The sequence below is a fragment of the Equus caballus genome, chromosome 5 (assembly GCF_041296265.1).
Source record: "Equus caballus isolate H_3958 breed thoroughbred chromosome 5, TB-T2T, whole genome shotgun sequence".
NCBI classification, from domain to species: domain Eukaryota; kingdom Metazoa; phylum Chordata; class Mammalia; order Perissodactyla; family Equidae; genus Equus; species Equus caballus.
Window position 1 is genome coordinate 1,751,337 of NC_091688.1, and position 17,174 is coordinate 1,768,510.

General features: G+C 58.1%; 1 protein-coding gene across 6 annotated transcripts in view; it reads left to right on the top strand.

Annotated features, from left to right (window-relative positions):
* TMCC2 (transmembrane and coiled-coil domain family 2) overlaps positions 1-16,179 on the top strand; it is a 35,932-nt gene extending 19,753 nt beyond the window's left edge. For 5 of the 6 annotated variants that reach the window (XM_070266543.1, XM_070266544.1, XM_023640390.2 and 2 more), the window contains 3 exons: positions 11,446-12,386; positions 14,051-14,186; positions 14,674-16,179. In XM_070266543.1, the coding sequence (XP_070122644.1) occupies positions 11,446-12,386; positions 14,051-14,186; positions 14,674-14,985 (1,389 nt within the window). In that variant the 3' untranslated portion in view covers positions 14,986-16,179. Of the gene's footprint in view, positions 1-2,106; positions 3,647-11,445; positions 12,387-14,050; positions 14,187-14,673 lie in introns of those variants that run through there. The other variant, XM_005609590.4, reaches the window with a different exon arrangement.
* The last annotated feature ends 995 nt before the right edge of the window (positions 16,180-17,174 follow it).

Genomic DNA, 17,174 nt, shown 5'->3' on the forward strand with positions numbered 1-17,174 from the left:
GGCATTGGCACTCAGTTGAATGGCACCCTACAGCTTGCAGGATGCTTTCACATACATTTCTCGTTTAATCGCGTCAGCTCTGGTAAGGTCTGAGCCCTTGACAGCAGGATGCCTCAAGATTTCTGTGTTTCAATCCTCAGATTTTTGAAAGGAATCGTTCTAAATTATTCTTGACAAATAGGGTGGGTTGGAGGGTGCTCTGCTTGCTAAAAACTGCCCAAAAAGAAGACGCTGCTTCCTCTCTGGGTCACTTTCTCCTGGACCTGTCCCCAATGTCCTCTCCCCTAGGAAAATAGAGCGGCCATGAGAGGCACAGAGTTGTCCATCTCTTCTACCCGCCTGGCACCAATTTCGATTTTCCTAAAAGTGACTAGGTGAGTGGTTCTCTCCACCTTCTGGAACCTGGCTCGGGTCTGTGCCTGAGGAGGCCTCCCCCAAGGAGTGTGCGTGGCCTTAGACAGAGGACAGAGGACCAGGGTGAGGGGAGGAGATGCCCTCCCCCCTCCCTGGAAGCAGCTGAGAGGCGGCCTGGCGTGTGCCCGCTGATGTCCCCCACTGCTCTCTCCACCCTGGCCTTTCCCGTCTGCCTTTCTTCTCGTGTGGCAGCGCCCCCACCTGCTCCTAGGAAATGTGCCTACCTCAGTTGCTCCCGTTCACCCTGAAGAATGGGAACCTTCCTCCCGCGTTTCCCCAGGGCAAGCAGGGCTCTCTGGGACATGAGTTTCTAAGAAAATGCACCTTCTGGCTGGGCCTAAAAGTGAGTGGTAGGGGAGGGCACCTCTGAAGACGGACCCCTTCGCGCACCCCCATTTCCTGGAGGTGAGCCTCAGAGAAGAGGGGCCTTTCACGCAGGCCTCCTCACTGGGAGGCCTTCCGAGCACGTTTGGAGGCTGAGAGTTTTTAAGGCCTCACCTTGTATTCTCAGCTGCTAAATTTAGCTGCTTTTCAGCTTAGTCTTTGCTCCTAAAGCCTGTGACTTCTCAAGTTTCCCATCCTTCAGAAGGTATGGTTTGTACTTTTTTCCCCTAAGATAAAAAAAAGTAAGTAGGATGATAAAAAAAAAAAAAAAAAAAAAGAGGGGACTGAAGAACAATAACCAGGGGAAAGGAAGAGACGATAACAAATTAAATATTGAGAGTATTAAAGGAAGAAGGGACATGCATGGCAGTTAAGGGAAGAGAAAACCAAACCAGGCAGGCCCAGTGAGAGAGGGGCCGAGTGCCGCTGGACGTGCAGAGGGGAGCCTCGCGCTGGGGCCTGGGCGTCCTTACAGTGTTGCCTTCCGGGACAACAAGAGCCTGTCCGTTGCCCCTGGGTTCAGGCCACCCTGGAAAACTGGAAAGAGTGAGGCCAGAGCCCCCTGGCACTGCGCACCCACCGGAGCCTGCGAATCGATGGCGACGCCCACCCTGGTGGCTGGCGGGGCCTGCGTCTCTGCTGCGCCAGAGAGGGCCAGCCGGCCAGGACTTAGCAGGGAGCACGCGCCGTGGCACCGGCCCAACAGCGCTTTCTCTTTGCAACAGGAAAGTTGCTCTGTGGCTCGTGTCCTTTGCCTCAGTGCCCATGCGGCTCTGCCCATGTCCACTGCCACTCTTTCAACTTTGCTCCTGTGGCCACTGCTTTCCTGGCTTTTTCTGTTCCAGCAAAGTCTTCCAGGTACCTTCTAGAATGACTGTAGTGTGTGTGCACCTGCACATGTGGTGAGGGAGCCTGAGGACTAGTCGTCTTTTTCTGTAAAATCTACATGTCAGGCGTTTTCACTCATGTTCCCGTTTTATCTCCACTGCAGCCCTGGGGGATAATGATCATATGGACCCTTTTGCAGCTGGGAAAACTGAGACTCGGCTGCAGAGGGTCTCCAGGGCTCAGCTTCTTCACCCCTCCTGCGCCCCTGAGGCCACCGACCTCGCTCCCGCGGCCTCCTCCTCCAGGCTGCTCTGTGGGTGCTGCTGCCTCCTCTGGCGGTTGTGAAGCCCATGGGCAGGGCCTGTCGAGGCTGCTGCGCTAGCGAGCGGCAGGGTGAGAATTTACAGCGGCCTTCTGACGCCAGGCCCGCGGCCGCGCCACTGGCAGGCTTCGCCAGCGCCCACGGAGCCGGCCTTGGCACGTCTGCCTGCGACAAACCCGCCTGCCTTCTACCAGGGCTCTCCCACCCCTCACTCCTCACACACTCCTCCCATTGCAGTCACGGATGCTGAGTCTCAGAGCCTCTGCTGACTCGACCAGGGTCTCGTAGCAACAACAGAACTGAGACCCAAGCCCAGGGCTGAAGTCCCTTTCCCACCGTGTCAGGATGCCTCGGGCTCTGTTCCCCACCCCTACACAGGAAGCCCTGTGTCCTTGGGAGATTTGGGAGCAGACTCTGGAGGAAAAGGGCTCTCCGTTCTGCTGGCAGACACCCCCTCGTCCCTCTTAGCAGACTGTTGGTTCTCCCCTGAGCTCCACCTCCCTTCTCCGCTGCTCCGTTACTGTGCTGCTGGGCAAGTTGTGCCTGGAGGGGCTGAGCCCTCCCCTTAGGGAGATGCCAGATGCCATGTAGGGCGACTCTCCTCAGGGTCTGTGGTGGTGCTGTGTGGCCTTGCAGGACCTTCTTTCTGGTACTTCTGAGCCTTCATGATCCCAGGCAGCCTGGGGAGAGATTCCTCATGCAGAGAGAAACCCAGGGCTCAGCTTACCCAGCCCCCTCCCTCTAGTCTCCTGCTGCCACTGCCTTCTCCTTTCCCTTCTCCTCCTTTTTAGCTGGTAAGGAAAGGTTGCAAATCTTGGCTTGGTGGAGCCTAGAAATGAGGGACAGGGGAGGGGTGTCTTGAGTGTGAGAAGACCAAGCTGTCTCCATTGCTGCCTGGGACAGAACTGCAGTAGCTGGACCGTCTTTCGTTGCAGCTCAATGAGATGGTCGTTGGGTCATTTTACAGACGGGAATGTTGAGGGAGGGTCAGGCTCATGCTAGGCGCAGGGAAGGGGCTGAATGCGTTTAAGATCTGAGCCCTACCTCCCCGGGGGCAGTAAGACCTGAGGCCTGTGTGCACAGAACCATTACACAAGAAGAGCGGTACCAAAACATCAAGTCAGAACCGAGGACTGTAGGGGGAGATCATTTGCAGACATATGGAGCTGCCGAAGCCTTCCCTGACCCCACATGTCCCTGACTGCACGTCAGAGCTGCCCCAGAAACTGGGACCTGTGTAATGCGCTTTGGCTGGGCTCCAAACCCCGAGTCATTGGCCACCACAAATGTTTGTAAGGTTTTCGGAGCCAGAGCCCCAGGTGTGGGACTCCGGCTCCTGGTGTTTTCGCTACAGGCCGGTGTCAGGCCCCCGAGATAGCGCTGGCCTCTTCTTATCTCCTCGCACCTCCTTGAACTTGGGACCGCCCCATCAGCATGATTCATGTTGACCCTCAGTATTTAAGCCCTCAGTCCCTCTCCAGGCTCAAGTGGGTACAGGATCTGTGTCGTCTTTGGTGATTCTGCCATGGGAAGCTGCCCTTAGAGAGACCTAGTAGACTCCTGAACGCTGCTGGGCACCCCACCACCCTCCTCACAGCTTGATCTCCTCAACTGTGGACTTCTGGCCCCCTCTGCTGGCCACTCACAGGATTTCCTGCTGGGACTGTCAAGATGAAGCCCAAGGAGGAGGAGACCGCTGTGAGTTGCCATCCACGTTTGGTCCTGGGTGTTTTGCCTGCTCAGGCCTGGGGGGAAATGGGGAGAGCGGGAAATGGGAAGCAGAGGCTAGCGGAGAGGTAGCTGCAGTGGTGTCCAGAGCAGAGAGCGGATTTCTAGGAGAGGATCTCGGAGCAGAGGAATTCCCCGGGTGAGGCTGGCTGCGGTCTGATTCCTCCGGGCGGGAACTGGAGTAGGGAGGCTGTCTTGGAAGTGATGGTGCCTTAGCCAGCGGGCAGGGCAGCAGGGAGAGAGGAGAGGACTCGGGCGAGCTGCCTGTGCCGTGAGCAGCAAGGACTCCCGCCAGGCTCCGGCCCTTTTGGCCTGGGCTCCTCTCCATCCTGAGGCTGGCTAGGAGGCCCACTTCCATTCTGAGGCTGAGGAAGGTTGTGGATGGACTGTGCTTCTGTTTGTGAGGGGGAGGCATCCTGGGCGTGTGTGGTGGGGCAGAGCACCCATCTGGGTGAGTGAACGATGCAGGCACACATGTCCCCGTGTGCCCCCTCACCCCCCGCCCCGGGCTGCAGTTGCTGCCTGTCACACCTGGGTGTCTTCATGCACACTGAACCCACGGTGGCAACAGCTAGACTTGGGGACAGGCAGGGCAGGGTTGGGGGGCACCTCATCAGACTGTGGTCAGCCCGCTCCATGTCTTCCCTTTCCCCTCCCAGAAGGAGCAGCCCATGAGCCCAGGGGAGGGGGAAATCTCCCAGAGCAATCCGTCCCTAATCCCTGGGCCAGGCTTCAGACCGGAGATGGCGGCTGCCGAGCCTGGGAGCTTGGGCACACCTGCTCGCAGACCCCGGCTCCCCTTGGCAAGCTCAGTGCTGCCCAGGGACTGTGACCCTGGGGGCCCGGCACAGCCCACAGAAAGCTGGAGCCTCAGAGCCCCTGGCACCCCTTCGCCAGCACGGCTTTGGGAGACACTGCCCACACAGGTGAGGTAGAAGGAGAAAAGCTCACGGGACAGGGACAGGGACAGGAGTGGGCCTGTGGGATGGGAGAAAGCCATTTCTGCAGTTTGTCAGGCCGGTTGTGCTATCCTCTGGTCTCTCGGGATGTGGCCTCCTCTCCTCTCCATTACAGAGAGCTCTGTGGATGGAGAAGGGTGGAGGAGGTAAGCACCACACCTCCAGCCTTAGGCTGACCGGTGCTGGGAGGGCCCTGGGGTCGAGTGAGGGGGACTTGTGCCAGGAGGACAGGTGAACCCTGGCATGGATGCCTCCAGAAACCAGTGGCCATGTATTCCTCCGCCTGTGGCCAGAGGAGCTGATATGGAATTAAGTGGAAGGGTGCTCCTGGTTGTGGTCGCTTCTGTCTACAGAGAAACAGTGACGGGGCAGAGGAGGTGACGGTCCAGTGAGCCCTGAGCCCGGGTGGACAGTAGAAGAGTCCGGAAGGAGCAAAGTGTTGGGCACACGGGGCTTTTGGAGAATTTGGAGGATGGAGACAGGGGAGGCCCCAAGGTGGGAAGAGGCCTCAAGGTGGGAGGGCAGCTCCAGGGGCCCACCCAGGGGTCTCTCAGTGTGAGGAGGCAGAGGAGAGTACAGGACATGTGTGTGAACAAGAAGGCATTGTTCTCAGCGGGGCAGGGGATGAGGTGACTGCGGGGAGGGTGTGGTTTTGACCAGAACCAAGGGGTGGACCTAACAGAAAGGACCGGAAGCCAGGGCCAGCTGAGAGGAGAGGGGCTGTGCTAGGAAGGGGGAGTAGCCCTTAGGGTCGGGTGGGAGGAGGCTGAGGGCAGCCTCTGCCCCGCCTTGAGATCATAGGTGCTACGTGCAAACATGAAGGGGGTGCGTCTACCCGTCTGTTTGTCCCTTGCACCTGAGGTCCCTTGCAGCAGCATGAGATTCCTTGTAGAGCCGTGGATGGTGTGCCCTGCCACGAGGAAAGGGGCACTACAGGGAGAGCAGGTCCCCTGGGCGCCTGCCCCTCGGATCCCCTGGTTGATGGCTGGGGCCTTGCTGCAGGGGTTTTTCACCTGCACCACCCCCTGAACAGACCCAGGTGAATGCACATGCTGCTCCACGTGTACCCGGAAGCATTCACCTCCCTGCCCTCTGGAGAAAAGCCGCTTAGGCACCCAGGCACCAGAGGAACCACTGGGTGGGCTGTGCCTCCCCCGTTCCCCGCCCCCAGGCCTTTCCCCACCTGGAGTGCTGGGTCAGTTGTGCTGGTGCATCCAGAGCTGGGGCTGAGCAACCATATTCCCACGTGTCCCCTCCAGGAAGAGAAGGAGACAACAGCCCAGCAGGCTGTGCTTGCTGCTTTGGGAGAATGGGGGCAGCCCCTGACTCCAGGACCGAAGGTTGAGATAATTTTCCCAGCTCTGGCTAGAACATCAGATTGGTGTGGGAGACGTCAGGTTCCTTCCCTCCCAGCTTCCCCGTAAGGTCAAACTGCCTTTTTGGACTGAAGGACTTTAGCTAGCCATGAATGTTCCTCTCCATACCTCCTTTTCCCTCTGGGAAGTAGGAGAAAAAGGGAATCTCAGGGTTCTCCATCCCGAGAGGGATGCTCAAATCAGAGTCACAGGGCCAGAAGTCAGCAGATGGAACCATCTCTGCTGAGTCACCTGGGCCTGACAGCCCCTGTCATGCTCACCTGCTGGGCTCCTGGCCACTGGCAGCCCAGGCCCTGCCCAGGGCAGCATGCTGCATGGAGCTCGACCCACCAACAAGGCAGGGCTGACACCTAACTCCATTGTTCCTCCCCCCGGGGGGATCCCAGGGTGACGGGGCTGCCCTGCTCTCCTGAAGGGAAGTGTAGGAGCCCCAAAGCTCTTTTTCTTCCTTTTTTTTGGTGTGTATGTCTAAGAGGACCTTAGTGTTGGCTTTCCAACCCGTAAGCAGATGGTTAAGATGGAACGGCCCCATCCTCTGTGTCAGCCTGCTCTGGGGACCCTAACAGGAGCACTTGGTAAATCTGGGAAGGGCTGCTCATGCCCGAGGCTGGGGAGTCAGGCTGGGAGCCCTCTGCAGCCTCTTGGGAAGCTGGAGGCACAAGTGTGGAGCACATGCTCCTTCCAGGTGGTCACTGTTGATATGGTCCGTCTTGAAGAATGACTGATGTATTTGTACTGTTGCTGAGGAAGTAGAACCACAATTCACGTTTCACATCACCAGTACCCTTCCCTCCCCACAGGCTTCCCGTGAGCCTGACCCCGCAGTCTGCTGTGTGCCCCCAGCCTCGGCGTCCAGGCTGCTGGGCTAGTGTGTGAGAGGAGGACTTGTTATCACGTGTCCGGGGCTAGATTAACACGAGGGTGTGAGCTCAGGCCCGGAGGAGGTGGGAGGCCACGGGAGCCGGGCTGGGAGCTTCTGTAATCTGGCAGAGCGCCTAATCTGGCTTCACTTAGAGCTGCTGAAGGGGGGCAGGGAGGAGAGTCTGTGACGCTATGAGGCCGTGTGCCGGGTGCTCCCAGGTATGTGAGCACCGGAGTAGGACGAGGGATAGGGAGAGGTGGGCCCGGACCCTTCAGACAACATCCCAGCTCTGGCTTTTCCAGAACATTCATCAGCACTTCCCAGAGCTCAGCCTCTGTGTAGAACCAGGTCTGTGGCCTTGGCCTGGATGGTGGGCACCCTAAGCAGAGAGCACCACACGGCCTCCCTAATTGTGGAAGAAGCCTGGCCACTCTCCATAGTCCTCTTCTCAGAATTGCCCAGCCTGTGCATGGAGGCTAATCCTGAGGCCAGACATCTGTGGGGTGAGGAGCCGTGGTGCTGGCGGCTGGGCGTGGACAGAGGGCTGGGTGGCCTGGGCCACGTGGGGCTCTGTGACACTTTCGGGAGAGGAGCAGTGTGCATGTGTGGCCCACTCGCTGCCGTGCTCTGGCTGCCCGCTAGTAACCGGGAGTTGAGTGATGTGTATTGTCCTTTTCAGTCGTCCAGCCCCAGGACAAGGGTTGGGAGGAGTTAGGAAGAGCTTCTGCTCTGTTGAAAATGAGACTGAGATGGAGGACACAGACACCCTCCTGCAGACCCACTCGGTAACAGGATGTTGGCTGGAGCCGCAGCCCAGGCCAGCAGGTTGGAGGACCCTGGCCGTCCATACCAGGTTGTGCAACCATCACCTCTGTCTAGCTCCAGGACATTTCATCACCCCCACAGGAAATCCGTACCCATTAAGCAGTCACTCCCCATTTCTCCCTTCCCCAGTCCCTGGCAACCACTAATCTGCCTTCTGTCTCTATGGATTTAACCATTCTGGACATTTCTTATAAATGGAATCATTGAGCATGTGACCTTTGTGTCTCGTTTCTTTCACTTAGTGTAATGTCCTATATATATCGGTACTTCGTTCCTTTTATGGCCGAATAATATGCCATTGCATGGATATACCGATTTTGTATACCCATTCACTGATCAGTGGGCATTTGAGTTGTGTCCCCCCTTTGGCTATTGTGACTAGCGCTGCTGTGAACAACTGCGGACAAGGATTTGTTTGAATACCCATTTTCAGTTCTCTTGAGTATATATACCTAGGAGTGGAACTGCTGGGTCACACGGTAATTCTGTGTGTAACTTTTTGAGGAACCCCCAAGCTGTTTTCCACAGCAGCTGCTCCATTTTACATGCCCACCAGCAAGGTTTGAGGGTTCTAATTTCTCCACATCCTCGCCAACACTTGCTATTTTCTTTTTTAAAATTAGATCCCTCCTAGTGGGTGTGGTCCCTCTTGGGGGTTAAGTGTTTTTATTTGTTTTGAGCCCCTGCTGTATGCTCTGAGACTGTACTGACATTGTTGGCTTCACTCACGGCGTCTCGTTTCATCCTCCTCCAACTCTTTGAGGTAGGTAGAATTGCACCCCTTTTCTAGATGAGAAAGCTGAGTTCCGGAAAAGTTAATGACGAATCCAAGAGCACACAGCTGGTGAGTGACAGGGCCAGGGTTCTGAATCGGCATCTGACCACAGTCGGTGTCCTTCCCGTTGTCCTGGCTGGCCTGTACCCTGTCTCAGTGCTACGGTTCTCTCTTTTGGCAAATCGCTCCCTCCTCGTGCTCTGCCTGTCCCGTCCCTCGTAAAGCTTTCTCCTCTAATGTTCTAGTCTTCCTTCCCTTGTTGAGCATCAGCCCTCTTCACACCTCTGCCTGTCTGCCTGCCACCTCCTTGGCTCTCTTTCCCTCGGTCCCCTGTCCCCTCCCAAGTGCTGAGGGGCACTGCTGCCATGGGGTGTTTGTCTGGAGAGGGAAGGCGTGGAGAACTCCCCGCCCTCCTCTGTGGGGAGGAGAACAAAGTGGGTTGTCTGCGACTGGGGATGACCGGCAGGATCCCGTGTGGTCAACCTCAGTGGAGGGGCAGGAGGGAGCCGGTGTCCTGCTGCAGGACCCCGGGCTCAAGTCTGAGCCCAGGGCAGAGAAGAGGAGCAGGCGAGGGTGCCAGGACCCCTATGGGGCCACTCCAGCTCACCATCAGCCCCAGCTGGTGTTCCCGGGGCGTCTGTTCTCCTCTCATTCGTGGGGAATCTCACAGCCAGCTTCCGCTCTGCTTTTCCATTTGTAGCTAGACAGCTGCCAAATCGAGGGCGGAAAGACTCTAGGCGGCCAGGGCAGAGCCATGATGGGCCGGGAATTTGCTGTTCTACAGCCCCTCATCGTACTGAAGCACTTTTTAAAAATGCTTTTCACAGCGCTTTTCACATCCGTGTCTCATTAGCTCCTCCCGCAGGCCTCTGAGTCGCTGGGCAGATGCTGTCCTCATTGTGAAGATGCAAACCGCCCAGCGCTGAGCATCCAGCAGTGATGCAGCCAGACCCGAAAGTCCTTTTCTGGACCTGCTTCCCCCCACGAAGAGAGTGGAAGAGAAGGAAGGAGAGTTGAGCCTCTTTGGAAAGGATAGTGGCCTTAGAAGAGGGTCGAGCTCTTTAATATTAAAAGCCACGTGTTGCACACAGAACTTAATTTTGTGTGGTTCAATATCTATATGGTAGTATCAATATTGAGTAAATTTGTTGGTATAATCTCTTAAATAAACTTCATTTTCTTCCCCTTCGAAAAAGACCTGTGCTGCCTAGGCCCCGACAGCTTGTGTGAGCGCCTTCCGAACGCCCTGCGCAGAGCTCAGTGCCTGCTGGACTTGGCTTGTGGGACCTTCACTGAAGACCTGAGGGCAGATATGACTGTCCTCATTTTTCAGGGGGCCTCCCGGTCAGGAAAGTTGAGAGAGGCTGTTTGCCGTCGCTGCAGGCAACAGCCCAGGATGGCGTTGAACCGCACGACGGGGTTTTAAGTCAGACTGATGTGACAACTAGACCTTGAGACAGATCATTTAAGGGAGACTGTGGCTGGGCTTCTGGGGTACGCAAGGTCAGGAATTCAGGGGAGCAGGGTCCTGAAGGGATGAGCGCCTGACGGGAGGACTAGGGGACAGAGGGGAGACGCAAAGCAAATGTTAGAGGAAAGTCCTGATTTCAAGAGTGATGAGGAAGGGATTGGCGGCGTCCCCAGCATCCCCGGGGAGCCGTGACCTGGAAAGACCCCAGAGGAAGCCCACAGAGGAGCCGCCCTCCGCTGGCTCCTGAGTTTGGCAGGGCTGTTGCCTTGAATAATGTTTTCTAGTAACTTTGCACCTTGGCAGAAATCAAGCCCAGTGACTTCTGCCTGTAATTGGCATGGGCCGTTTCTGGTTCCGCTGCATGTGACTGGGCCACCGCCTTTGTTTTTAACCCCTTCCCCGACATACACCTCAGACCCCCCCCCCCACCACCACCCATACATATAGAGAGTGAGTGGTCTGGCCCGGCCGCACTGGGGTGTGCTGTGTGTAAAAATATGTGGGGTTGAGCCATTTCCTGCTGCTTCCGTTGTTGCATGACGATAAGACACTTGGGACTCAGCTGTGGACAGAGATCCTCCCGCAGGCTGAGGGGACCGGCCCTGGCAGAGCGGGGCTCCTGGCCCGCCCGCTTTCATCTGCCCTGCATTTCCCATCTTTCCTATCTTTCTGTGACCTTTCCTTCCTTTCTCTCCCTCCCCCCATCCTTTCTCAGTCTCTCTTCTCTTTCCTTTGTGCCACCCTCATGTGCTGGGGAAGCCAGCCTGCCCGCCTGCCAGCGAGGAAGGGGCTGTCCTCTCCTTCCTGTGCATTCACCCCCTTCCAAGCTGGGCGGCTCGTACCCTCAGGCCCCCAGACTGGTCCCTGCTTCTCCTGGCCTGTGGGTCACTTCTGGAACTGAGTCCTGGGGGACCTGGCCAGCAGGGCGGGTGCTCCTCTTGGTTCTGGGAGACTGGGCAGGGCCGGGTGCTCCCACCATCATGAGGCGGAAGAGGTTGCTGATGACTCCAGAGAGCTGGAAGGTAACGGAGGGGCTGGGACAGTGTGAGAGGGGTGACCTGCTGAATTGTGCTAGGGAAGCCAGGGTGGGAGGGCAGGGCTTCCTGCGGCTGCGCGGGGCCGAAGCGTAGGCTTCAGTCAGCTCTGAGGGAGAGGCCTCGCAAGGCAGGAGCCTTATGGGGAGGCAGCGTCCAGAGGGACCCTGTCTCATCCCTGAGAAGTCAACCATGTAGCTCTGCTGAGAGCAGATCTGCCTAGGCTGTGTTTTAGGGGTGTGGTGGGATGGGGTGGATAGCAGATGTGAGAGTCCTCTACCAGTGCAGCTCTAAGGGACACTTGTCATGCTTTTGGACACTTTTCCTGAAGTTCCCTAGCCATCCTGCATCCGTTTTCCAGGCAGAGAGACCAAGTCAGAGTGTCCAGGGACACAGGAGAGAATCCTGCCGTGTCCTCTCCCATGTCCATGCTTTACCCAGCTTCCTCTGCTTGCATTCTTCCCCAGGTCGACAAGGGAGACCTTGTGGCCCTGAGCCTCCCTGGTGGCCCCAGCCATGGTGACACCGATGGCCCCATCAGCCTGGATGTGCCGGACGGGGCCCCGGACCCCCAGCGGACCAAGGCCGCCATCGACCACCTGCACCAGAAGATCCTGAAGATCACGGAGCAGATCAAGATCGAGCAGGAGGCGCGGGATGACAACGTGGCGGAGTACCTGAAGCTGGCCAACAACGCCGACAGGCAGCAGGTGTCGCGCATCAAGCAGGTGTTCGAGAAGAAGAACCAGAAGTCCGCCCAGACCATCGCCCAGCTGCACAAGAAGCTGGAGCACTACCGCCGGCGCCTGAAGGAGATCGAGCAGAACGGGCCCTCGCGGCAGCCCAAGGACGTGCTGCGGGACATGCAGCAGGGGCTGAAGGATGTGGGCGCCAACATGCGCGCGGGCATCAGTGGCTTTGGGGGCGGCGTGGTGGAGGGCGTCAAGGGCAGCCTCTCAGGCCTCTCGCAGGCCACCCACACCGCCGTGGTGTCCAAACCCCGGGAGTTCGCCAGCCTCATCCGCAACAAGTTTGGCAGCGCCGACAACATTGCCCACCTGAAGGACCCCCTGGAGGATGGGCCCCCCGAGGAGGCGGCCCGGGCGCTGAGCGGCAGCGCCACGCTCGTGTCCAGCCCCAAGTATGGCAGCGATGACGAGTGCTCCAGCGCCAGCGCCAGCTCGGCCGGGGCGGGCAGCAACTCTGGGGCGGGGCCCGCCGGGGCGCTGGGGAGCCCCAAGTCGAACACGCTGTATGGGGCCTCTGGCAACCTGGACACTCTGCTGGAAGAGCTGCGGGAGATCAAGGAGGGCCAGTCCCACCTGGAGGACTCGCTGGAGGGCGTGAAGGCTCAGCTGCAGAGGGACTACGCCTACATGACCCAGTGCCTGCAGGAGGAGCGCTACAGGTGGGTGCCGCCTCCCGCGCTGCCACCAGCTTGCAGACTCGCTGTGGAGGCAGGTGGAGGAGCATGGGGAAGGGTCCCGGCTGCGGGAAGGGGCCGGTGAGGCCCTGAGAAGCCTCCCTCCAGACTGCTCAGAGCATCTGGGAGAGAGGACTGTGGGACCAATGGAAGGAAGGCCCTGCCTGTCTCAGGAGCTTTGAGCATCCCTGCTTGATGGTTATGTGGTCAGAATCCAGAAGGGGAAACTGGGGTGGGGACCAGCGGCATGGCCTCTCATCTGCAGACTCTGGTTAAAGCACTGACTCTGGAGCCAGGTGACCTGGGTTCAAATCCCAGCACCACTATTCACTATTTACCTTGAACCAAGTACTTAATGCTCCTTGACCTGTTTCCTTATCTGTGAAGCAGAAATAACAGGAATCCCTACTCATAGCATTTGTGAAGATTAAATGAGTCTAAACCTGTAAAGTCCAAGTATGTAACTAGCTGCATGGTCAGTTTGAACATCCATTCAAAGCTCTAGAGTCAGCCTGGGGTGGAGCTGGAGTCTCTGGTCCTCCCCCTCTGCCCGCTCTGCTCTGGGGTGGAGCTGGAGTCTCTGGTCCTCCTCTCTGTGCGCTCTGGTCTTCTGCTCTGGGGTGGAGCTGGAGGCCCTGGTCCTCCTGCTCTGCCCACTCTGCTCTTCTGCTCTGGGATGGAGCTGGAGTCTCTGGTCCTCCCCCTCTGCCCGCTCTGATCTTCTGCTCTGGGATGGAGCTGGATCTCTGGTCCTCCCCCTCTGCCTGCTGTGGTATGGAGCTGGAGTCTCTGGTCCTCCCCCTCTGCCTGCTGTGCTCTTCTGCTCTGGGGTAGAGCTGGATCTCTGGTCCTTCCCCTCTGCCCGCTCTGCTCTTCTGCTCTGGGATGGAGCTGGAGTCTCTGGTCCTCCCCCTCTGCCTGCTGTGCTCTTCTGCTGTGGTATGGAGCTGGAGTCTCTGGTCCTCCCCCTCTGCCTGCTGTGCTCTTCTGCTCTGGGGTAGAGCTGGATCTCTGGTCCTCCCCCTCTGCCCGCTGTGCTCTTCCGCTCTGGGCTCTTGCGTGGCCTTTGGCACCTGCTCCCTGGGATTCTTGGGGATTTTTTCCTTAGTTAGCACTTTTTCTTTTTCTTCTTTATATATATGAAGAAAGTTTGGAAAATTGAGGTGGATCTCTGCCTGAAAACTAACTCTGGCAACATAATAGTTATCTTGATATTTTGTGCCTTCAGAACAGGGATTGTGTCTCCATAACCCTGTGTCCCTGGTACCCAGGGAAGCATCTTAGCCCAGGGCTCAAGGCCCAGGTTGAAGTCAGTCAACCCCTGACCCCTCGGTCATGAGCTGTGTGATCTTAGGCAAGTTCCTGAATGTCTCTAGACTCAGTCTCATCTGTAAAATGGGGATGACACGCCTCCTTATCTCATGGGGCTGTGGTGAGGGTCCCATGAGATAATGAGCATCAAGTGCTGGGCACAGTGCCTGCCCATGAGAAGTGCTGTGGAAATAGTAGCTTTCAGTATTGCCGTGAAAACTGGAACAGGGCTGAACACGTGGGGTGGTTGAGTCACTGCTGAGAGTGCATGAAGTTGGCCCTGGGAGGGAGAGGCGGCTCGGGGAGCCAGGCCCGGTCCCACCTTCTCCTCCTGCCAGGTACGAGCGGCTGGAGGAGCAGCTCAATGACCTGACTGAGCTGCACCAGAACGAGATGAGCAACCTAAAGCAGGAGCTGGCCAGCATGGAGGAGAAGGTGGCGTACCAGTCCTACGAGAGAGCCCGGGACATCCAGGTACGACCAGGGCTGAGCCGGGGCCCCACCTGCCGGCAGAGCTGGCAGCAGCCGGAGGGTGAGGGTTCACCAAGTGGGGTGAGGGACACAGGCTGTTCTGTGGGCGGGGCAGATGGGCACAAGCGTGAGGGCGATAAGACTGGGGCAGACTGTGCGCGCTGTGCAAACACGCCCTCTGGCCAGAGCCGTGCGTGCCCCCAGCCCTTGGGTGGCGGCCTTGCCGGTGACTAATCGGAACTTCCAGGCTCTAGACTGCCTCAAGAGGAAGCTGGGACTGAGCCCGCTCCTCCCCTTCCCACATGAATCAAGACTCCCGTTTCCTACCATCCTCCCCAAAGAGTCCTAACTAAAGGACTCTGACTCCAGCGGCACCTGACCAGCCTGTACCCTGCCCAGCCTTTGGAGGGGGCAAGCTGTGCATTGTCGCTCTCTCTGAGGGGCAGCTGGAGTCAGCCTGGGGGTCTTACCCACCCCTCTGCCCCTGCAGGAGGCCGTGGAGTCCTGCCTGACCCGGGTCACCAAGCTGGAGCTGCAGCAGCAGCAGCAGCAGGTGGTACAGCTGGAGGGCGTAGAGAACGCCAACGCGCGGGCGCTGCTGGGCAAGTTCATCAACGTGATCCTGGCGCTCATGGCCGTGCTGCTGGTGTTCGTGTCCACCATCGCCAACTTCATCACGCCCCTCATGAAGACGCGCCTTCGCATCACCAGCACCGCCCTCCTGGTCCTTGTCCTCCTCCTCCTCTGGAAGCACTGGGACTCCCTCACCTACCTCCTGGAGCACGTGCTGCTGCCCAGCTGAGTGGCCAGCCTGTCCCTGCCCTGTGCTCTCCGCAGCCCCGGCTGGCCACGTGTCTCCCGGAGGGCTCCGGGACGCGACTCCCTTGGACTTCTTCGTGTGTCCGGTTTGGCCTCCTGCTCACAGTGTCCATTCCAGCAGCTCCTGCCCCCTGTCTGTTCTTGCTTCTGTCTGATGCCTTCTCCCTGTTGGCCTGAAGGGAGCCTCGTGTGTGGTCCTGGCCGGAGGCGATGGGGCTGTCTGTGGCAAAATGGAACAGAGGAGGACACCAAGATGGACTGCTTTGATTATTTACGGTCTCACAGGGACTTCTCCCAGCTGACTCGATGCCGGGGGCAGAAGGCCAATGAGAACAGAAGCAGGGGAGGGGCTGCGCCTTAGCTTTCCTTGGAAAGAGCCCTTGCCAGAGGTGGCCACGGGAAGGAGGCAGGAGAGTGAGGGGGGCTCTGCTGGCCATGGAGCGCAGGGAAGAGAAGGGAGGGGCTCCCCAGCCTTCAGGTACTGCTGGACCAGATTGCAGCTCGGCCCACCCCTCCTTCCTCCAGAGCTGGCTTGAGGCGTTCTGGCCTGGGCCCTTCTGAGATCTGAAGGGTGCAGGCTCTGGAGACCAGCGGCTGGGGCTTTGGACTCGTGTTTTCCCTCTTGTTCTTTCTGCGTGTCACTGGATCTGCTCTTTTCAGGGAAACGGGCCCCAGGGGCCCCAGCCTCAGCCTAAGCCCTTAGGCCTCTGGGAGCAGTGGGTTCTATTTATTTATTTATTTGTTCCTTTGTACCTTATCCCAACTGAGCTCCAGGGAGGGTCCCGCCCCCTCCTCTCTCTGAAGCCAGGGCTTATTCTTGGCTGTCGGGCGCTTCCACGCCATTTAGCCTCTGGCTGGGAGAAGTGGGGCAAAGCCACCCAGCCCTGCTCTCCCAGAGCGGCCCTTCGACCAAGATGGGCGGGCAAAGCCTCTCTTTTATACGTCTGTTTATTTTGTGTGTGTGTGTTTGTGTGGAGGAGGCTGTTTGTTGCTTTATTTTTTTATGGCTCTGGAGTGTTGTGTATGGCTTCTGTTCACATCCCCGCCTCCCATGGGCACTTCCAAGAAGAGAGGGGTCTTCTCAGAAAAGGAGAGAAGACTCCCCCAGAGCAGGGGGAGGGCAGTGCCTGCCAGCTGTCGTGGACCTTCCCGAGAAATAAATATCCTCTCAATTTTATATTCTGTCGAGTGCCGGTTGATTAGGCTGTCTCCATGGAAACCACCAAGCGTTTCCCCACGCCCAGTCATTCTGGTAATACAGACTGGCCTCACCTGTTGGCCTCCTTCCAGGATCCAGCATTGAACGAGGCATCATCCACCCTCCCCAGTCCCACTTTGTGCAGCCAAAGCTCTGTCCTAGGTGATGGGAGGTGAGACGACGCCCCCCCCCCCCCCCCCCCCCCCGCCCCCGGCCAGCCCTCCTGAGCTTTCCAGGAGGAGGGGGATTGGGAGTGGATTACACAGCTTAGAGAAGACAAGCAGTGGGAGAACTGAACGACAGCAGTCTTGCCCAGGTGTGGCCACGAGAGGGCAGCAGAGTCCTTACTCCACCCTTTCTGCAGGTTCGGTCCCAAAGAGGGGCATCTGTTGGAGTTCGCCTGGCCTTGTCAGTGCTGTCCAGCCAAAGCACAGATCCTCTGCTCTCCAGGAGCTGGCGCATGGCCTTGAGCATAGAGGCCAGGCCCTCAGGGTCTGCTCTGTGGCTGTAGCTCCCACCCCTGGCAGTAAAGGGCACAGAAGGCTCTGGATTCCCACACGAACCATGCGGGAAGCTTGTGGGGTGGACACCTGAGTTTCCTAATGGGAGAAGGAGGAGATGCTGGCTTCCAGCATCATGGAAGCAGGAGGGGTGTGGGAAAAGCACCTCCCCCAGAGTCCTGGCCTGTAATTAGTGCCCTGGTGGCCAACTCCCATCTCTTCTCTTGCACTCTATGTCCACATCTGTAGTTTGGGATGGGATGTGGTAATGGTTAATTGCAAAGGACTCTGACACTGTGGTTCTGGAGGTCTGAGGAGTCAAAAGTTGGAGCTATATCCGTGGCCTAGGGCGTGAGGGGGCTCCGGGAGTCAGAGCCTGTGCCCTAACTGGATCAGAGAGGTTGCTGCGTGGCCCACCATGAGGAGGGCGGCATTGGCAGTGCATCTTTGCCCTGTATAACCATGGAGGAGTCT